At 39.3% G+C, this 22387-nt stretch overlaps 2 protein-coding genes across 6 annotated transcripts; one reads left to right on the top strand and one right to left on the bottom strand.

The window, feature by feature from the left end:
- Positions 1–7461: 7461 nt before the first annotated feature.
- LOC119496102 (SH3 and cysteine-rich domain-containing protein 3-like) lies at positions 7462–21291 on the bottom strand. Of its 3 annotated transcripts, none has more exons than XM_037783192.1 (13): positions 21155–21291; positions 15455–15536; positions 14670–14748; positions 12437–12593; positions 12225–12322; positions 12047–12128; positions 11651–11748; positions 10781–10847; positions 10512–10561; positions 10322–10425; positions 10162–10213; positions 9636–9773; positions 7462–8596 (listed from the first exon to the last, which is right to left on the bottom strand). In XM_037783192.1, exons 2-13 carry the CDS (start codon positions 15469–15471, stop codon positions 8498–8500), a joined length of 1041 nt encoding a protein of 346 aa, XP_037639120.1. In that variant the 5' UTR covers positions 15472–15536; positions 21155–21291; the 3' UTR covers positions 7462–8497. The 3 variants fall into 3 exon arrangements, with proteins under 3 accessions (XP_037639120.1, XP_037639111.1, XP_037639129.1); XM_037783183.1 differs by lacking the exon at positions 21155–21291 and adding an exon at positions 15930–16648; XM_037783201.1 differs by lacking the exon at positions 21155–21291 and adding an exon at positions 15930–16648 and having other exon boundaries at positions 10781–10841.
- Positions 16778–22360, top strand: LOC119496118 (uncharacterized protein C22orf31-like). 3 transcript variants are annotated; one of them, XM_037783234.1, is made up of 5 exons: positions 16778–16924; positions 20628–20717; positions 21164–21253; positions 21320–21648; positions 21789–22360. In XM_037783234.1, the coding sequence occupies exons 1-5, from the start codon at positions 16916–16918 to the stop codon at positions 22015–22017; spliced, it is 747 nt and encodes a 248-aa protein (XP_037639162.1). In that variant the 5' UTR covers positions 16778–16915; the 3' UTR covers positions 22018–22360. The 3 variants fall into 3 exon arrangements, with proteins under 3 accessions (XP_037639162.1, XP_037639142.1, XP_037639153.1); XM_037783214.1 differs by having other exon boundaries at positions 16780–16924; positions 21164–21648; XM_037783225.1 differs by lacking the exon at positions 16778–16924 and adding an exon at positions 18655–19132 and having other exon boundaries at positions 21164–21648.
- The last annotated feature ends 27 nt before the right edge of the window (positions 22361–22387 follow it).

Genomic DNA, 22387 nt, shown 5'->3' with positions numbered 1-22387 from the left:
CTTAATTTCTTCTGATTTAAAGATGTCATTTTATAACCTCTTGTGTTTTTGCTCATTTGCATCCAGATAAAGTCGCATCCAGCAGTGACCTCTGACATTTCTTTTTCTCATTTCTATTGCAATAAAACGTATATCACACATTCTTGTCTAACATTACATCCATGATTCAACACCATGATCAGCCACAGATGTGTGCGGTGTACAAATTAATCTACAAGACAACAGACTCACAATAATGCCAGTGGTAGAAAAATGAAGCTTTACTCACCATTAAAACTGGAGAAAACGGCAAGTTGGTACTGAACCATCTTAGGATAATATCCTTTCAGTCATTAGTGAACCTTTATTGAAGGTAAAGTTTCTCTTGAAGCTCAGCATCAGCAACCAGGCCATTCACGTGCAAGGCATTGGTTCATCCATGTTGAGTGAAAATAATCTACAATGTGAAAACATTGACAGTGGTCCTAAGTAACTTACAATACTGCAAGTACATTTACTCAAGAACTGTACTGAAGTACAATTTGAAGGCACTTTACTTTCCATTTTTATGCTACCTTATTCTGTACTTCTACACAACTTAATTTCAGAGGGAAATATTGTACTTTATACTTTACTGTAAATTTGATGGCTGCCCATATTTATTTGAGCCAGAGTATACGGATATCACTACAGTATATGTAATTGCATCTACGCTTCAAAACGTGCAAGTATCATTAATGTTTGTTTGCCACAGAGCTTATTTTCTGCAATAATCCAAAACCCAATGGAAAAATCCCATTGGGTTTTTGTCGAGGGAACCAGTGCAATGCTAACTTCCTGGTTGGCCGACAAAAATACGTCATCCCTGCAGCTTTCTATATTAATGGTTAAGACCCGATCTGACAGAGTGCGTTTTAGCAGCTTGGGGCGGCTTTTTGGAATTGTTTTAAATGCGACTGAAGCGTTTTGCGTGCTGCTTTTGCGTTGCTGAGCTCCTTGTGTTCTTACAGGAGCGCCCTGAAAACCTTGAGTTGAAAAAAGTTCCACTCAGAACGGAAAAGCATTCAACATCATTAGCATTTTTTCCTCCACCTTTTAGTGATTTTTGCTGGATACCCGGAGCTTTATGACTTTACCAACCATAGTTACCATGATCTGAACATAAAACAGCAGGCCTGTAGGCTGTTGCTGGATACCTGGAGCTACTGTTTAGGAGTTTACCAACCGTAGTTACCATGATTTGAACAGAAAACATCCATCCATCCATTCATCCATTATCTGTAACTGCTTATTCCATTTGGGGTCACAAGGGAGCAGGAGCCGATCCCAAACAACATTGGGCGAAGGCTGAACAGAAAACAGCCGGAGGCAAATCAGTGCTCTACTAGAGATTTCAGGTAAGTTGTTTTCATTCATTTAAACTGTACTATTAACTATTTGGGTCACGTACATTTCATGGTTTGTAACAAGGTAATGTTAGCACTCATTTGGTGGTTGCCTAGCAACATATAACATAAAAAGATGCGAAAAACGCTCGGTCTGATCGGGCAACCAAAAACGTTTTCCACCTGCAGTCTGATCAGGGCCTAACACCACCGAATGGCATGCTGGGTACAGCTCACTCTCGATCGCTTGCTACAACATTAACTGTTTTGTTTTTAACTGTGGTATTTGAGTAATTGCCTTTCTTTTCATAGAGAGAGAGAGAGAGAGAGAGAGAGAGAGAGAGAGAGAGAGACAGAGAGAGTTTCTTGCCTTATACTAATATTTTGCTGATAACACTACTATACTAGCTAATAACTAAGCTATGTAAAGGATCTAAATACTTCTACCTCCCCTGGGATAACAAGTTTTAACATGTGGCCCTGAGGGCACCGAAAGTCAGGGAATGATGACTAGCTAACATTTGGTCAAAGAACGTATATTGCCAAGAAGTGAAAGTCAATTGTTTGTTCCATTGCAACGTCAGTGCCCAGCAGCAAAGTTACGCTTCCACCGTTTTGGAATGATAGTGACTACTAAACTATGACAAAAAGGCGTAAACATACTGTCACTTATGTACACAAGCGCGCACACACTCCCACACATGTTATATGTCCACAAAACCAGAGAATACCACTCACAGTTTAGCCTACTACAAAGCAGGAGAGACATTTTATCAAGATGCATGAGTGGATTTATGAACAGCTGGAGTCTCAGACTGTGAGTGCAGAATCTCCTCAACACAACTTCTTTCCATTCATTTCGCAATTTTTGAGTGAGATCGTGCCTATTGGCTGGTCACACAATGCTGGATATGGTAGTTGTTTTTAATTGTCTAGGGAGGGGGGGTGTTTTATAAGCTAGTACAATAAGAAATTGTTTCCATTACCAAACTGTATAACTTAATTTTACTTATAGCTGTAAAAGTATTTCAGTTTAGTTTTTTTGTCAGGAGAGAATTCAGCTGAGGGGGCACAGTGACCCTTTTTTGGACAGGCCTGTGCCCCAAAGCCCGCCCTTAAAGGGACTGTTTGTAACTTCTTACACGTATAAATCACCCGGGTCAGTGTCCCATGCGCGCTCGCATATGCGCGGTCAGTCCAAAATGGCGGCAGCGGCTGTCGTCAAAAAAATACCAGAGTTTTGTCTCTTTGCTTCTATACTCTCAGGTTTGGTCTGAGGCATGGCAGACAGTGGCAGGAGAAAATGTTTTCATCATCTCCCTTGACACTAGGCTATAACGTTGAGTTCCTAACAGTTTGTATCGCTTTTACATGGAGTCACATAATGATAACCGTGTAGCTTGTATAAACAGGACGCTCTATTACCCAGGGTAACGGCCCCGGGGCAACAACAGAGACAGTCTGTCAGAGTTGATAAACTGCTGTTAGCCGTTGAAGTGCTCTGTTAGCTGTTAGCTGTTAGCTTAGCAACACTGATTTCTATCAACGAACTCGACTAATTCTCCTCACTTGTTGCTCTCACACCGACACAAACTGTCTCTTTCAGGTGCTGCATTATCTGGCGTCCCGACTACTGGGTGTAGCAGCTGGGTCATGAGAAAAATATGTTAGTTAACAAACTTCTACAGCATCTTAGTTTGCCATAACTCCGTTAAGCAGACACTTCCGGTTATGTTGGTAACACCTGTGTGGGGAAAAACAATCACCCGAGCTAAAGTTCCGTTCCCCCCGACAGCCCTGTCTAGGGTTAGGGTTTGTTTGTTTGTTTGTTTGTTTCAAATAACTTTACATGTGATTATTTTTTCACTTTATTTTATACAATGCTTAGTTCACATTATATTGCTGTTTTCCTGTTTTGTTGGTTCGTTTAGACGATGCACATTGCTTTTTGTTTCCTGTTTTTTGCTGGGCTAATTTACTCTAACTAAGCATAAATGTAGGCTATCTACATTAAATATTCACCGTACATATGAGACCACAAGCACCTCTGGGAACACTCAGCCTGTGAAATTATCAGGAGTGGGAGAGTACATCCCACTTAAGTAGAATAATATTAACCCCAAAAAAATTTACTGTGGTTCTCTTTCTATAAATGCTTTTCATATATTACATTATAACTGAAGTTTTCAAAGAAAATGCAATTGTACTTCCTCTTGAATGTGTGCAGCGCTTTGTCAAAGACTTCGAAGAATAAAACACTTCTTTTTTTGTTATTATGTGTAACAACTACTCAAGTAGTCAGTTCAGGTTTATTTGCATAGCACAACATCCCATGTAATGTCTCTATGCATATGGGCCCAAACTCTCTAAGAAGACTGTAGGGACTGACTTGTGGGAGGGAAATTGCGATAAGAAAATAAAGTTATTAGAAATGCAACACCGACAGTAATAGATGTAAGCAACAAAGAACAAATCAGTTTTCACACAGAAAAGGCTGACATTTTCAACAACGTGCACAGAAAGAGTATGACTAAATACTCTGGATATCAATGACAGCATGACTGGTCTTGCTATGAATTCAATAGGATATACCTGAATAAACAGAATTGATTTCAGCGGGTCAGTTTGACCTGACGTCTTCACAGAACATACAGAACTACCAGGGACACCACATTTATTATTGATGATAGTTTGGGAGTCTATAATAGGTGTGCATAATTGATTAAAAGGCATTTTATTTAAGCATATTTGCTGCTGATGTCTCCGAATGTATGCTTGCTTTTATCCATGCATTAACCCTCCCCTCCTCCTCAAGCATCCTCGGTGCCCCAAAAAACAAGACGCTCATTGTAATTCGCGAATCCTATTAGGATTGGCCCCAGTGCTTAGCAAATAAATAATGGTAATGATGATGATCCCTCATCTTGTCACTGGGGCTCTTCCCCAGGGGCCTCACAGTGCAGGTGGAGGGATCCTCTCCTGTCCTAATTGGTTCCAACCCTGCAGTCTTCTCTCCAGCCTTTTCTCCCTCCTTCTCTCCCTTTCTCTCTCTCTCTCTCTCTGGGCCTCGGGACTCACTCGGTAAACTTGTCTTTCTCTTGTGTGTGTGTGTGTGTCATCACCATCTTTAATTTATTCTTGCACTAGCTTGAAATCACACGTATACACCAGCGCTCCTGGTCTCCCTCTGCACATACAGATGGACGGACAGACTGAAAACACACACACGCAGACATCTATGCACTGTACTGTGGTAACAGGCTGCCAATATCTTGCCACCGTCTTCCCCCTGCGCTGTCATTTTGGCAGCCGGTGCATATAAACACCTTGAATTGTTTAATGATGCCAGACAGGAAACTGTTTCCATCTCTTTACTTGTCTGTCTAGTCCATAAATCTGACCCCTTGTCCACTTTGACAGTTTTTTAACACACAACACTGCAAAGTCAGTTTGAATGTATGAGTTATGGAGATTAATAATCTTACAAATCAGATTAGATGATTGAATTTTGGCGCCTCAATGAAAAATGGATGGAAATAAAAGAGGTGTTATTCTGCAAAAATCATTAAAAGAATCATGACAAGGATTTAATCTAACGCTTCACAGGTTCTGTCAGGAAATATGAGATTTGATACACATTCATGCCATTCCACGCACATTTACACACATCTTTGTGTCCCAAAAACAGAGAGAACAAGAGAGTATAACAAAAAATAAAAATAAATCTGTTCCGTAAGCTTTGTGAAAGGCCTAAAATATTGTTTTGTTGCTTCGAGGACTGAGAAGAAGCAGCTTTAACATTGGCCCATGGAAGTAAGAAACATTTCTCTAAAAATCAATACCTTCCCTGCTAGGCAAAGAGGATCTCTAATATAGTTTTATGTTATTATTTTTCCTCACACATTGCTACATTTCTCAGCGGCTGGCGGGAGGGGAAGATGGATTTTCTCTTCGACTGGATGCTAAATGTGATTCTGAATGTGGTGGGTCAATGAGATGATGCAGAGCCTGCACTCTTAAAAAGGGATGCGCCACTTTTTCCTGCACATCCATATGTGCAGTTTGACACCTCACAAAGTTGTATCGCTTTTCAACGCTGTGCGAACATGTGCAATAAATTACATGTTATACATTCAGGAAGATTTCTGATACTCGTGGAAAGTAACAAGCTGTGTGCCTCAAACTGCACCCATGGGTGTGATACTTAACAATTCAGCATCACAGATTAAGGAGAGGAGGATTATGGAGCTTTTAAGTGTAATCTGAGCACTAAACATAATGCAAACCATTGATACTGAAGACAGCCTATTAAATGTCTGCATTTGATTGTATGGACACTCAAACACCATAGAAATATGGGATCTATTACGATTTCTAGAGACTAACTGAATCATCCCAGCAGCTCTGCTCAGTTATTTAAAATCACATGATCATTAATATAGATATAATTTCTTCATTCTTGCAAGCTTGTGATCGTTTGGTCTGGACAGACTGCACATCAGCCTCACAACTGTTATTGCCAATAAACACACACTGGGTCCCCGTGGTGTGTGAAGTTGATTCAGTGAGAATTTAAGCTCTATATCCAATGCAACAGGGACCTCTGTTGGGTAAAATCATCATTGCATGTTAACTGTGTCTCAGTACAACACATTGGTACTTCAGTATGTAATATATTTGTTGCAATATGTGTTGATTTTACACATGACAATTTTGCTTTCATCTTCAATTTTGATTTAGAATATTGATTTTACTATTTTCTTTTCACTAGTTTTTATTGCACCTTGCTGGTTTTAAAGTACGTATTTAGTGAAACTATTAATGCATTTTCTGATAACCTGAATGTCCTGAAATATTACTAATTGCCTCTGAAAGCCTTTTTTTAAGCACTTAGTATTAAAAATGAAAATGTAAAATCTTATCAGGCCAAAAATCTTTCTATGCAACGTAGTGATCCTAAATTACAGAGTTCACAGACATCTTCCATATTTTTCTTAATGCATCTTTTGCATTGTGAGAACTAATCTTAACAGGTCATTTGTGACATTGGAAACAGCAGTAGATATAATCCAGTTGTGGCGGTTGCCATGGAAATGTGCATGTGTAAACTTTCAAACTGTCTCCCAGTGGGAAAATGAAGCTGATAAGCTCAACTTTGAGATGAGAAGATGCAGTGGTGTTCAGAATCATGTAAGGGTTCAAACATCTGAAGCAAACTCAATTTGCTCTTGAGGACCATGTGACGTGTCAAATGTAAATATTGTTCTCTATTATTTACATAGAGGTTATAAATGAGCCATTTTTTTTTTTTTACTTTTCAATGTTATTTTTGTGTCCTTTGTTTGATTTTAACCTGATCGAATAAATAAAATCAAAGTTTACCTTCAGTTGGACTCTAAGTTTGGCTCTTGAAGTGTTGATAAAAATGAAATTCTCTTGAATTGAACAGATTCATTGCCACAGCATCATGCCGTTGACCCCTTCCATGCCCTTGCCCTCTCACCAGTGCACTCATATATATATAAATACACACAGACACACACACACATATATAAAATCATCCACCCACTCAAATCCACAAACATTTTGGCAACCCTCCTCCATCCTGCCTGTCTGGAGTGGCAGGGTCGGGGGGTCGGGGATGACAACATGGCAGCTGTGATATCTATCCAACGCGGTCCCTCGGTCCAGAGCGGCATGAAGCAGAGGCTGTTTGCCAGGAGGAAGTGACCCGTGTCTGAAGGGGTGCTCTGTTGTCCAATCAGAGGACTGCTGAAGCCTGGCAGCGCTACCTGCTCGGGCCACGCTGCTCCCTTTTCCTCTGACAGACAACAGAGGAGGAAGGAGGCGTGACCAGGCAACTCATCATCTGCATCCAAACGTGGTCGTTGAGAGTGTGAGAGAGAGGAGACCAGGGGGAGGAAACAGAAATCTTATCTAGAATAGTGGAAGTATAAGCATTAAAGGATTTATTGTATTAACAAACAATCAGTGAATAAGAGATGCATGGAAAAGGAAACCAGAGTGAACCTCTTTCTGTCTGTCTGCCTGTCTGTCTGTCTGTCTGTCTGTCTGTCTGTCTGCCTGTCTGTCTGTCTGCCTGTCTGTCTGTCTGTCTGTCTGTCTGTCTGTCTGCCTGTCTGTCTGTCTGTCTGTCTGTCTGTCTGTCTGTCTGTCTGCCTGTCGTGTTATTCAGGCCTATAGTCACTAGTGGAACGTCTCTTCGGACCTACAGATGCCATTCCCTGCATTCCTGACCTCTGAGCTGTCCCTTTACATAGCAAACCATCCCCACAGTGTTTCCTATGGATAATTACACTGCATTCAGGGTAGCTACAGAAAATAGCTCTGCATCCTTTTGAAGTTGTGGAAATGCCTCTGTCTCATTTGAATGGTATCATTTTCTTACCCGACATGTGAGGAAATGAAAGCATTCTTCGTTTCACTATGAATGACTCAAATAACTAACTGCTAACAGATTCAGCACAGATTCACTGCTGTTTTTCAGTTTCTTTGACATTTCTTCTACACACACACAGGAGGATAACGGATGGAAAAACGTGCATGTGTGCTGACAAATTCATTCATCATATCATATCTAACTCCAGTTTACTGGTAAAACAGGCAATAGGGGACATAGTGATGAAGTTTAAATTAACTGTAATCACAGATACATGCACCGATGCAATGCCATTCAAATATGTGAACTTAAAAACAAGAGGTCCTAAAACTAAAGCAAATCCTGCAATATTAAAAGTGACTTTCAGTGATTTAGTCAGAATACATCAGAGATACAAAACATGCCTACAAATACAATCAGTTAAAGTGGCCTTTGTGCTTTACAGTCTTGGCTGAGCATTTGTTGACCAAACCTTTATATTTATATCCTGTTATTTTTCTGCCTATTTAACACATGCCTCTCCACACTGAGTAAATTCATCTCAACATGTTCTGCATGCAGGCTTTGTAAGGTCATGTGTGACGTTTACAGAACTAAAAATACCAATGTGTGTTGAAATCAAAAGTCAAGTGTAAAGTGTTTTTGTCACTTTGGACCAAGAACAAGCGTGTCAGGTGATGAAACTGAGAAGGGAGATGGCCAGGGGTTTCTTTGCGACATCTGCCGTTCCTCCTCAGATCTCCTGCAGCAGGTCGGCGGGGAAGAAGCCGAGCTTCCGTCCGGTACTGACCTTCAGGTAGCCGTTTACCTCCTCACCCTTCTTTACTACGATCTGAGGACACACACAACAAACACACTTGTTTTCCTTGATGCTCGCCTGCACACAAGTGCGCAAATCTCCAAAGATAAAAACAGTTGGAGAAAATGTGAGAACAGATTTGTACAAAGTGTGCACAAAATCCAGATTTAGCTATTTAAAATTGTGGATTTTGTCCCTGAAATCTCTTAAATATTGATTTGCAGATTTGTTGAAGCCATTACTATATGTGTAGAAGTGAAAAATGTCCAACTTTGGCACCACAACAGATAGCAATGCATGCTGATGAACAGTTTCCATGTCTTCACAATAGGAACAATAATTTAAAGTTAGTGTTTAATTGAAGGCCAGGCTTAAATTTAAACAGCTGTGAGGTTAGATGTTAGTGACCGAATGTAAATCAGTGAAACTGCAACATCTGTCTCTTCATGTCAACATGACACATGCTTGTATGTGTGTGCGTTTGTGTCTTTTATAGGTGTCATGTCAACACACATGATGGCTGTATTTACATGATTAACTAAGCCATGTTTAATTCATTGAACTGGAAAGCACCATGTGTTTTCTTACACTTCACTTTTTGAAACCCCGGGTGTAAAGAACTGCATAATTACTGTGTTTGTTATTTTTGTCTTCCTCCTCTGGATCAGTGTCTAATAATTATTAAGGTGTGTGAAACATCAACAGTCTCAAGTGAATGTAAATCAACGGATTAAGTTTAATTAAGCAAACGATCTATAGAGAATTGATTTGAGCTCTGGCCAGACAGTGCTTTAGGCTGCATGCTGGTGTGGACGTTACTTCTGTGCATTTGTGTGTAAAGTAAAGAGAGTGTGTGTGAGTTTGTGTTTCTGTACCTACGAGGATAAACTGTATTAAAAGCCATAGAAAGATACACATCAACATATTTCAATTTGTCAATGCTTTATTTTGTGTGTTCAGTTTAAGAGATAAGACTGGGATTAGGTTTATGTATAGTGGGAACATTTATGGTTTGGTTATATAATCATGCGTCTGCATAGGAGTGTGTGTCTTTGTGTGTTTGTATGTTAACCTGGTCTTTCTTCAGAGTGATTTGGCCCATCTCTTTGTTGCCAACGAAGGAGCGTGTCACCTTGTAGACCCTCTCTCCTCCTCGCACTCGGATGATGTAGTTGGCAGGAATGAAGCCCGTTCTCTGTCCGATCTTCCCCTGGCGGAGAGAAAGCTTTAACTGTGAGTTACGTTCTTGACCTGGAACTCAGCTCGTGGAAAAAGTATCATTGTGAACTAGAAGCCCAACACTGAAGAACAGCCCTCCAAGAACAGCCCTCAACAGCTCTGAGTATTTATTTTGTCCTTTGATTGTCGATTGATTTTACAACTACATAAATATTAAACTCAATGTTCTAAAGAAGCTGACTTGATGAACACACCATAATCTCCGAAAATAAAATCCTAGAGTATGAGCAGAATCGACTTAATTGATCCTCAAGTCATCCGGATGGTTGTCTGTAAAATGTCCTAACTTTTGGAGAGCAGACAGGAATGAAAACATCACCTTAACCTCCCCGTAAGTAAGAAATAAATCTAGGACTCACCCGCCACCATTCCTCATTGGAGTCATCTATCACTGTGATGCGGTCACCAGCACTTGGAAACAAACAGGACATTACATACTGTATTAAAATAATGACACAAAAAGTATGAGAGAGATTTAGAGACACAGAGAGATTAGGTGAGGTGTGGCGAGGGCCTTACTGAACATCCAGATCATCTTTCTCTATGGCTTTGAAGCGGTACAGAGCCAGATAGTAGTGAGACTGGCTGAACACGCCGATCTTCCCTGTCTGAAGCTTTTTACTCTGTTGAACACAAACATACAAAGCATAGTGCTGACTCAGTTTTCATTGACATCATCATTGTCATCATAATCATCACAATTTCTGACCTTGTCATCAGCAGGAGCCTTGTCTCCTCTTTTGTCTCCCTCTGTGTTTGCTGGCAGACAACAATAATAAAAACGAGACAAACAAACATGTTATTCTACATCTCCATTATTGTAGAGGATATTTGATGTTATTGTTGCTGTTGTTAGATAGTGTGCATCCAAAAAAAAAAACTTCTTCAGGTGCTTGTTGAAAAAAAAAAAACTGGACGCAAAAGTCTGACAAAAGATCTGCATATTGTAATGCAAAATGCTGTTCAACAGATATTTACCTCCTTCACCTCCTTCATCCTCCTGTTTGGGCTGGGACTCATCATCCTCCATCATCATCATCATCATCTGAACAATTTAACATAAACAATACATAATGCATGTATAAAGAACTTACTGTAACACCGTTTATAACTGAATGTCCTTTAAGAATCAGATTAAACAAATATAAAAATACATTTGAAGAAGACAAAAGGAAGAAAACCTGGTGACCTAAAGCCAGGGCTGGGGTTACCGGTACATCAAAGTCTAGTGAAATAGTTCAACACGTTCTCATCCCAACTCGTCACATACTGATGCTTTTTCAGAGCCCTTGGCATCACTTTTTGGTTGCAGTAAACACATACTTAATGTTGTGAATTAAACAAATTCACTTGCTTATGTTCAGGAAACAAAACCACTTAGTTAGGTTCAGGAAAAAACAACATGGTTGAGCTTAAAAATACATTTTACAGTGAAAATGACACTGATAGTGGTGAACACGGGACATGAACGAACAGCTGATTGTAACGTGATGCACAGGACACGAACAGCCGTCTCCTGGATGAAAACCTTGTGTTTGTTGGACCCATTTCCCCACCGTGTATGTCTCTTTGTCTCTTTAAACCACATCACCACAGCACTTTCCCTGAGCATTTAATATTGAAGTGGATGGGTTTACATCGTAGTTAATGGAAAGCCTGGTGCGTCTTCTACTGACGCTCAAGGGTGACTTGTGCGTCAGTATTGAACGCCGACGGGAATGAGAACGAGCTGAATGGTACTATATAACAGGCTGTTGCAGAAACTGACAATGCTTTAAAACATTAAGTGATTGCAACATGTGTTGTCCACCATGTTGTATGAAGTGTTATTAATGCATTCACACTCACATTCTTCTTGTCCTCTGACCCTTTTTTACGCTCCTTGTTGGCCATGATCACACCAATACGCAGCGTCTCAAACACAGGGTCGGTGCGGTTTGACTGTGCTGCCAATCAAACGTCATCAATCAATAAACAGAGAAAACATGAATACTGTCTTTATGTTCCCATTCAACTAAACTGCATTCTCTATTAGTTTTGAAGGAAACATATTTTCTCTCGGTTTACGGTTGTAGTTTTAAACAGTTTTAAACACATGATTAATGTAAATTGAAACAAAACAAAACAAAAAATATAACAAAACTACTTGGTTAGGTTTAGTAAAACAAAACCATCATGATCAAAATAAGTGAACGTTGACTTTAATGCTGTCTTCACACTACAAGCGAGAAGGGCATGACTCACAGAAGGGCAGCAGCTGTGAGACGGTGGCATTCTGCTGGCTGCTGTAGAGAGGAGAACTGTAGGCTCTTCTGAATCCTGGAGGCTAAATGAGGAGAGGAGAGGAGCATGTACACTAAATATCTTTTAAAACATTACATTTTTTTAATTTAAAACCAGTATTCTGTAACACAGAGCTCACAATTTTGCCAAAACACCTCTGGAACTCCACATAGGACTGACACTGGTGGTGGATGCTGGTTTTGCAGTTCTTACATCGCAAAGAAAACTTATTGTTTACTGGAGAGAAAACCAAAATAAAGCAAAATTATATCAGGAAGACTCATTTTTTTAAAGATCACGATGCACTTGCGTCTTTTGTCATGCAGGAAAACAGAGACAAGATGGACGTACACACTATCATGCGTGCGCAGACATCACAAAACTTTGGTTTCTTGCAATAGTGGTCTTTGAACTTGTGAGGTTTGTCGTTGACTGGTTTGACTGGTTCTGCAGGAGGTGGTTCCTCTTTGTCGTCGTCCTCTACCTCCTCGTCATAGATGAAATATACCTGTAGACAGGTGAGGAATCACAACAGAGCAAAAACAAAAATTGGTCATACATGTACAGTATTGAACTGCTAGAAGGCAAAACATGAAACTCAATGGACCTAGATTGGGTGTAACAGCAGATAAAGGCCAACGATGGTGTATATCATAAAGCCTTCTCTATAGCTTTACATAGCAAATACTTGTTAGCTGTTATATTAATGCTCTGAATATTGTATAGAGAACCTTTAATGATTCAGTGTTGGTATTTCATTGAATTGTTCTCTCCTCTTTGCCCCTTTTATTTAACCCAAACAGTCCCAGTATCCTGCACCACCAGCACTCTGACAGATGTATATGAGAACGATGCTATTAATACTGAACCACCCTGCGGTCTGAGTCGGAGTCTGTCTGGTGTGTCTGTTCACACAAACTGTATCATATCAGACAGAGACAGATCTGTGAATGACTACAAACACAAACACATATCAAAACTACTGTATGTCTGGTTTTACTTTTATTTAGCTAAAATTCATAAATTGAGTTTAGGAAGTAATTCTGCATGACGCTGGGAGTTTTTTGTACGCTTTTGTATGCTCATACACACACACACACACACACACACATGTAATCCACAGGCGGGATAGACTGAAAGGGCTTAGATCTTGAAATAGCCTTCAACGGAGACCGACAGAATTCCCAACTGAATGTAACAAAGCTACACATTGACATTGCTACTCCTAAATATACTACAGTCTAGTCCATCAGAGCCATATGGATGTCACACACGCACACACACACACACACACCCAGAGGGACGCCTGACAGACTGAACTGACTCTGATTCTCCATCACTGGCAGGATTAGAGGCGTCCTGAGGCCGCCAGGCTGTGGATTTACATTACAATAACTGATAATACCGGAGAGAGTTCACACATTACAGCAGCATCACTCTGCACCTCTATTTAGCTGTCAGGATTCCTAAACACACACGGCACAACATCTCAGTACATTCGGCGGTTTAGAGTCGACTATATCGACGAAGGGTATGGAGTGTTCACACTAATCAAACGAACTGGACTTTGGGGTCAAGTGTACTCGGATCTGGGCCCGGGTCCCTGATGTGAAAGCACCCTTAGTCAAACCCATTTTGGCTATCTTTCACAAATCAAGAGAGCAGCAAAAAACAGGCGTTGTGATATCTGTCCAAACATACTGTATGAGTGCTAACAATAAATTAGGCTGAATGAATACAAATCAATATATGTTATAAGGGTCAGTTCACCCATATTCCTAAACTACAGACATTCCTCCGGTGGTATCTGAGTATTCATATTGTTTTGTTGTCCAGGGTTCACATTCATCAAACTGCTAAAAAAGTGAGATTTTGGACTGAAAGATGAAAGTAAAAATCCATAATCCATCCATTTTTATTTTTTTTTATCAAATTGCTTTTGATGTAAAAACACTAAACTAATTTAAGAGGACTCCAGAGGGGTCTTAAGTGTTATGATTGATGCTTTTATATGTGTTAGCTGAAGCAATATGTATAATTCACAAGAGTTCTTGTTAATGTGTTACTAAATTATCTTTATGGTATGATTTCTCCAATGTATTTTGTCTACCAGCAGCAGATTTTCTTTCCCGCTCCAGTTAAGTTTTCTTTTTATTTCCATTCAGCCAATTTCCTATTTTGAATATATAAAATCTTCATTCATTTCACATTTTTGCTACTGGAGATGTTAAGGATTTAACACAATGAAATACATTTAAAAAGTAATAATTACACATGTTTTAGCAGGTAATACCATTGAATAAAATGTTAGGATAAACAGTGGGGCAGACATGAACCTGAGCAAATAAATCCAAAGCTATCTGCATGACTAGATACCGTTAGAGGTACAGGAGAAAATATGTTTTTTTTTATTGTATTCAACCAGTGATTCCTATAAAACATAAGCTCCAATGTTAATCAGACATGAATAATTCCTAATGTCATGTATCACTTGTTGTTCAGAGTAACTTGGCACTGATAAACAGTAAACAGCCTATTGATGTGTGTGTGCCACATGGTGTGTTGTGCATATTGGATGTCTCACCGTGTTGTCCTCCTCTTTCACCACATTATCAGGGAGAGGGGGGTTGTCATGAATATCCACAGAGTCTTTGTCATCCAACCTGTCATCAGCGGGTAGCAAATGTCACATCGAGAAGCAAATGTTGGAAGGCAAAAGACAAATATGTGAGACTAAGATTTCTCAGGTCGGTCTCATAGTATCAGCGCCTGCAGCCTCAGACGTCACATTCTAGGTCTATAAGTATTATTTATGTAATTCCAACGTATGACATTACATGATGATATTTCTTCTATGTAGCATTTCTTCTAATGTATGTATTTCATTATTTCCGACTGTGCATATTCCTACCTTAAGGCACACACTTCAATAGGCCACTCTATCAAAAAGTAAGCACAACTACAAGTTAAGTATACCTTTCTGTAGGCCTAGAAGGCAAGAATACTTAATCATACTTTTCTTAAGTGTATCTTAATCAAACAATTATATACAAGTAGGCCTATAAGCCAAGTAGACTTCGACTTTTCTGTATACTTGTCAGTATGAGCCAAGTAAACTTAAGTATACTTTTGTTAAGTATATCTCTGATAAGTACATAAAAGGTAAACTGAAAGTATACGCTCTTATTTTAAGTATACTAATAGCAAACTTATTTTTGGTAAGGGTTATTATGATCATTCAAAGTCAACCTGGCCTTCAAAGAATTAAACTTTATAATTATTTGCAATGTATGCATCAGTTATCTACATTAAGCAACTTGTTCAAATATATTCATTCCTTTCCTGGCCCCGTCTGCAGACTGAACTTACATGTCATAATGAGACATTGTGTCGTTTGGTCAGTCGAGGTTTAGTTCCTCCAGATATTCAGAGTCTGGACCAGCAGATGTCGCTGTAGACAGAAAACACATCAGCATCACTTCTGTTACTGTGAAGGAATTCCCCAAATCCTCTAAAATCCCTGCCAGTGTCTAATATTAAAGCAACTTCTTTCTGCTTGGCTTACTATTAATGATCAACCAGAAACCTTAGAGATAGATACAAGATACAATTTCTCATATGTAATTAATATTAATTATTCTCACCACGTTTGGCATTATTATCTATAAGTGCTATTATCAAGATGCAGTAAAAGCTGAAGTTAGATTTCTCTACATGTAAGAATAACAAATCAATTCAAATAATAATAAAAAAAAGAAACATTCAGCCAACACTTAACAAGTATTAGTATTAGTAAAGAGTTAAAAAAAAGACTAAGGGAGGGTAGATCATTCAAGCAACTGACCGTGAAACTTGAATTCTTCTCAAAGAGAGGTAGCTCTTAGTCAGGATGGGTCCCTGCAGCTTGAAACTTCATGGGACTCTTTCTAGCTTTTTCTACCAGCCCTGTTGTTTAATCCGTTACATGCCCAACTTTCCAAATGAGGCTCCAACAGGTGGGAGATTGGGATGAGTAATGCCAGCAGGCCAACCCGGCTCAGCCCAGCCCAGCCCTGAGTCTCTATGTGGGTGTTGTGACTGTTTGGGACAGCTGAGCTCTTTAAAAGCAAGCAGCTCTCCCAGCTGAGTGGTCAAATAAACAAAGTGTCTCTGCTTCTGTTTCCTCACTCAGAAACACTTAACAATAAAGTACACCAAAATGTGAGCATGTTACTGGTGGAACGAATGAGGATCTAACGGCTAGTGAACCACTACTTAATGAGTAACTCCCAATCAAATTTGATTGAGTAGATCAACGACTTGATAATCAATGAATTGTTAATGAGTACTTCTCTAATATTTCCTATAATGGAGGACTATGATGAGTTCCTAGAGAACAGACTGGGAGATCCTATATTAATGAGGTCGCAGTTAAGTCTATATGCATGTCAAATATTTGCAAAAGGCCTTCTAGTCATCCTCATCAATAGCTGTTCATGATAGAACCAAACTTCTAGCAGACAATATGACTGAGGACACAATCACATTTATTCATAAACAGTAGTTAGATGTGGACTTGATCTCAGGCCTCAGGAAATATGTTTGACCCTCTAGATGACAAAGTGGAGGTGAAGGATTTCATCATGGTTGCCATGGTTTCTCTCCAGGTGCATCATTTATAGAGCAGCATTATTCAAACATAAACAAAACCTCTAACGGCGAGAGAAGTTTCTTCACAAGTTGCACTCGACGATTTCTCTATCATTAACGATTCAACTGAGGATTTCATCCCTCCTGATAAAGACTAGAGACTCACAGAGACTGACCAAAGAGACTCTACTGACTTCCATCATGGAAAATGTGAGATTTGAACACGTTTTATGTATTTTACCGTCGAGGCTCTCAGAGAGAACATTAGAGAAGTTTACCTTCAGGGCTTTCTGGCAGAAAGAGTTCATTTTAACCCAAACAATGACGTTTTTCCTAAACATAACGTAGTGGGTTTGTTGTTCTGTCAGAAAGCCCTGAAGACAAACTTCTCTCATAATATGCTTTCAGAGCCCTCATCATACATTGTTATCAGACTCTACCATGAACACTAACCTCACCCTGGGGGTCACAAAGTAGGCCCACACAAAATATACTAACGTGGAAATCAATTATTATTATTATATTAATAGCCTTTTAATAAATTACAGGGAAACCTGTGCCAGATTAATTAATTTAATAATTTAAAAAAGACAAAAATGCGCATGAAATTAAACTGGCCTCCTTAGCCTATCGATAATCGCTAATACAAATTATATCTTTTTATGTATCTAATAATGCAATTTATATTCCATATTGATATCTGGGACACACAGTGCTATTGTGGATTTAAGTGTACAGTAGCTATGAGTACAACTCTCAAGTACTTGAATTTAGTAATTCCCAGCACATATGTGACATTATATTTCCAGTAGGGTAGTATATATTACAGTAGGGCAACTTAGTGGTTTGTGGTAATTTAATTGATTTGTTTGGATGAATATGCAGCACTAAAACATAAAACTAAATATATTAAATATGGGTTCCTGCTTTATTACCTGACCTGTCCTGAAGGCCATGTGTCAAAGAAAGACCTTCGTTATGATAAGAGGTTGAATATGTAGGGTGCGCACAATGACGCAATGCTGCAAATATTGGGATACTCTGCATTTAAGAAACAACATCAAAACTCAATGTAATAATGAACTCAACTGGTCAGAAGCAAATAATTTTGACCCTCTAGATGAAATACAGTTTGGATGTTTAGTTATAGGCTGATAAAAAATGTCTCTACAGCTCTGATGGAGCTGGACTCATACTGAGGATCATCCTGCTATGTTCACAATGATTTTACTAAATCAACCTGGAATCTGTGTGAAACAGCAAAACTGAGAGATATGTAGAAATGTCTGTAGGTCATTTACCGTGTGATCCTCACTGATCCTGTTGTCCTGTCAGGAGATTTAAATAGGCCTAATTAATGAAGTTTCAGTCGCTGTGCCACGTGCGTAAAAACGTGCGTAAAATGCGCCTCTTTCAGTGTGGAGACGCACCTATATCTATATCTATATGCTGTGTGATGACTGCATGTATTTAATAAACCCAAAGGAATAAATAATAAATACAAACAGTCAGCGTGAACAAACGACTTAGTTTGAGGATAACACTTACTTGAAAACTCATAATTTAACCCATTACAGACTTAATCACATTCAAAACTGTATTTTGACGAGCATTTTAATCTATAATAGAACGACATTACTCAACTACATGTTGGCCACTCTGAGATAAAGGTTAAACCAGGGGTTGGCAACCTTTACTATCAAAAGAGCCATTTTAGGCAAAAAAAAAAAAACAACAAAATAAAATCTGTCTGGAGCCACAAAACATTTGCAGCCACATTGAGGGAAAAAAATCTGAGATTTCAAAAATAAAGTCACAACTTTACCATAAAAAAAGTCATATTATCAGAATAAAGTAATAACTTTACGAGAAAAAAAGTCATATTATCAGAATAAAGTAATAACTTTACGAGAAAAAAAGTCGAAATATTACGAGAATAAGGTCACAACTTTAAGAGAAAAAAAGAAAATAACACGTAAAATTACTACTACTATACATATATAATATTATGACTTTATTCTCATAATATTACGCCTTTTTTTCTTGTAATATTATGATTTTCGTACAGTAGTTAGATGTGGACTTGATCTCAGGCCTTTAGCAGCTGACTGGATGAGACTTTAGATCACACAGGTGAGACGCGACTGTAACATCTCGTGTGCACTAAGTGAAGGTGAAGGATTTCATCATGGTTGCCATGGTTTCTCTCCAGGTGCATCATTTATAGATCAGCATCATTCGAACATTTAAACAAAAACCTCTAACGGCGAGAAAAGTTTCTTCACAAGTTGCACTCGACGATTTCTCTATCATTAACGATTCAACTGAGGATTTCATCCCTCCTGATAAAGACTAGAGACTCACAGAGACTCACAGAGACTGACCAAAGAGACTCTACTGACTTCCATCATGGAAAATGTGAGATTTGAACACTTTCTATGTATTTTACCGTAGTAAAAAGAAGTTTACCCTCAGGGCTTTCTGGGAGAAAGAGTTCATTTTAACCCAAAACCATGAAGTTTTCCTAAACATAACTAATTGGGTTTGTTGCCTATAAACTTTAGGAGATTTCTGGCAGAAAGCCTTGAAGACAAACTTCTCCCATAATGCTTTCAGAGCCCTCATCGTACATTGTTATCAGACTCTACCATGAACACTGACCCAACACCCTGGGGGTCACAAAGTAGGCCTACACAAAATATACTAACAAGGAAATCAATTATTATTATATTAATAGCCTATTACTAAATTATAGGGAAACCTGTGCCAGATAAATTCATTTATTAATTTAAAAAAGACAAAAATGATGAAATTAAAATAGCTTCCTTAGCCTACCGATAATAAAAATGTTATCTTTTTATGTATTTAATAATATAATTTATATCACATATTGATATCTGGGATACACGGTGCTATTATGGTTTTAAGTGTAGCTATGAGTACAACTCTGAAGTAGGCCTAGTTGAATTTAATAATTTACAGCACATATGTGACATTATATTTACATACAGTAGGGCAACTTAGTGGTTTGTGGTAATTTAATTGATTTGTTTGCATGAATATGCAGCACTAAAACATAAAATCTAATATATTAAATGTGGGTTCCTGGTTTATTACCTAACCAGTCCTGAAGGCCATGTGTCAAAGAAAGACCATTATTTCAATGTTGTGCTGTCATTTGGCATATTCTTAAATTAAAAATATTTATTCAGGTTACCGCAGCAAATCTGGGGCCAGGTAATATTTCAGCACAGACAAATTGTGTGTAAGTGTGTGAGGAACGTGGGTTAGTAGTGGCCAAGCAGCAAATGTTTGTCCTGCATGGGGCCCCCTGGAGGGTTAATATGACCGTTTTATGGGAGCATTTTAGGGAACAAAATAACATTTGACATATCTGTGTGCTACAAAACAGGGAAATAATAAATAATGGATTAATAATTATAATAATAATGGACTAAGAAAGTTTTGTTTTCCTGATCTTTGAATTAAAGTGGACTTTTTGATATTGAGCCCCCACGCTTCAATGGTGATGGCAAGGATGCATGCCAGTATCTTTACTAACTAGTGATGAATCACATTCGTGCATGAATCATACATCAATAATATAATCATTTTACGCATGATCCATGATGATGAAGATATAGAAAAATAGAAATACATGGTTAAAATAGCATATTTAATTTTTTGGGGGGCCCTGAAATTTCACAAATCCTGTTTTCAGGAGAGCTCATGTGTTATTAAGAGGAGTCAATAAACTCCCCTGTAGTCCGTGCCCTGACAGTAATGCCATTGTCTAGAAGGAAGATGAATTTTTGCAGAAAACTGTGGAATACAATTCACATTATGCAGTGCTGTTTGTTGTATTCACTGTACTTGTGACAAGTCATTCTAACATTGGTGTGTATTGTTGCAGTGTGGCGACCACGACCATTGCAGAGTTAAGAGAGCCAGGAAGCCTGCGGCGCACAGACAGTGTACAATGCCATGCTGCAGGGACGACCAGGTATGACATTTGATTTTCACATTTTGGATGACATGTTTATGTCCTTAATTGTTCACAATGTAATCCTCAAGAACTAGAGAATCAGACAAAAATGGTAAACTGTTTTGGGGACACAGTCTACTGTACAGGTCTATTGCACTGCTTATTGGACTCTTCTACATGACAGTACCCATCCTGTTGAGTTCCCATTAAAGTTTACCAATTTACAGCTTTACTCTTCTTTTTTTTCATTATAGTGCTTTAATTTAAACTATTCTTACAGACAGGTGTAAAATCCAAAAAAAGTTTTTTTTCTAAAATAGACAGAATCTGTGATGGTTCTCTTAATTTGACAAATTGGTCCTCTGCAGTGTATCTGATGTATTTTTCACTTGTGAGTTTATAAAAGGACGTTGTTCAGTAAAAAGTTAACTGACATCCTCAAGTGTGTTGCTTACCTTCTCCAGGTGTACCAGCACTCAGCTTCAAGTCTTCCCAGGAAGAGGAAGCGGACCTCCGTGGCTCGTCCTTCCAAGTCTTCTGCTGAACATCCGAAGGTAGTGACTCCTCAGCCCTCCACCCCAGCTGGTGACAGTCTCACGTGTGTTGCTTACCTTCCTCAGGTGCACCAGCACTCAGCTCCTCCTTCGAGTTCTCCCAGGAAGAGGAAGCGGACCTCCGTGGCTCGTCCTTCCGAGTCCTCTGCTGACCATCCGAAGGTGGTGACTCCTCAGCCCTCCGGCCCAGCTGGTGACATGCCTGGGTTGTTGGGTTTGGCCCCAAGACCTTGTGCCACCATCCCACCTTCTGAGCTGCCAGCGGTCTCAAAGGTGACCCCCGACCCCCAGCCCTCCTCTGCTCCACTGCTCGACGACGGCCCTCTGCTGATCCACAACCGCACGGTGGAAGAGTACCAGCGGATCTACCATGAGGTGGTAGATGACATGCTGAGGTATGTTTGAGTCAAAAATCACAACTCTTTCAATCAGATCATTATTATATTCTTCAGTAATTGCAACCTAAACAATTTTTTTTCCATTTAATCACATGAATCATTATGATTAAATGTCTGTTACCTCTGTTACCTCACAGGTTCAAGAATGGCCGTCCCCGTCCGTACAGCTTAGATCTTGGACGTCGCATAAAGCAGAAGCTCTGGGAGAGGCTGGATCGTCCCACGTTCACGTCATCAGTCGGTGAGGACGGGCTGGTTCGTGTGGAGGCGTCGTACGGGGTTGGAGTCTATCCTCCCATGTATGATGTCGACACTCTGGGGGAACCACAGCCAAGCACGCCACCGACTAAACGAGCTAAGATTTGACAAATTCTCATAATCGTTGAGAGACGTAATCTGTAAATAATAGTTTGATTTTAAGTGATGTGTAAATAGTATTGTGATTTTAAGTTTTCTTTATGAGAATAATCTTTTTTTAGTTCCATGTTCCATCCTCCACCTACAGCCTCTGACAGTAACCTGCAAACAAAACATCCACCTTAAGTGTACAGCCACTGACAACCTCCACCAATAGCCAGTTTCAGCTAGCTACAGACCCAAACTCAGCAGCGATCTGCTGTCCTTGCCTACACCTGCGGACAGCAGATGCATATTCCCACTAAAACCTCTTCTGAACTCATTCCACCGTCTCCTCCGCCTAAAAACAGCTAAAAAAAAAACCCTGTTTCATCTGCAA

The sequence above is a fragment of the Sebastes umbrosus genome, chromosome 1 (assembly GCF_015220745.1).
Source record: "Sebastes umbrosus isolate fSebUmb1 chromosome 1, fSebUmb1.pri, whole genome shotgun sequence".
In the NCBI taxonomy this organism is placed as follows: Eukaryota; Metazoa; Chordata; class Actinopteri; order Perciformes; family Sebastidae; genus Sebastes; species Sebastes umbrosus.
This window is presented reverse-complemented; position numbering and strand designations above follow the sequence as displayed.

Coding starts and splice junctions, on each gene's coding strand:
- LOC119496102 (XM_037783192.1), bottom strand. Junction 10,848..11,650: donor GGTCAGAGGACAAGAAGAAT/GTGAGTGTGAAT, acceptor TAAATTGTTCAG/ATGATGATGATGATGATGGA. Junction 10,214..10,321: donor AAAGATGATCTGGATGTTCA/GTAAGGCCCTCG, acceptor TTTGTTTCCAAG/TGCTGGTGACCGCATCACAG.
- LOC119496118 (XM_037783214.1), top strand. Junction 20,718..21,163: donor CATGCTGCAGGGACGACCAG/GTATGACATTTG, acceptor TACCTTCTCCAG/GTGTACCAGCACTCAGCTTC. Junction 21,649..21,788: donor GTGGTAGATGACATGCTGAG/GTATGTTTGAGT, acceptor GTTACCTCACAG/GTTCAAGAATGGCCGTCCCC.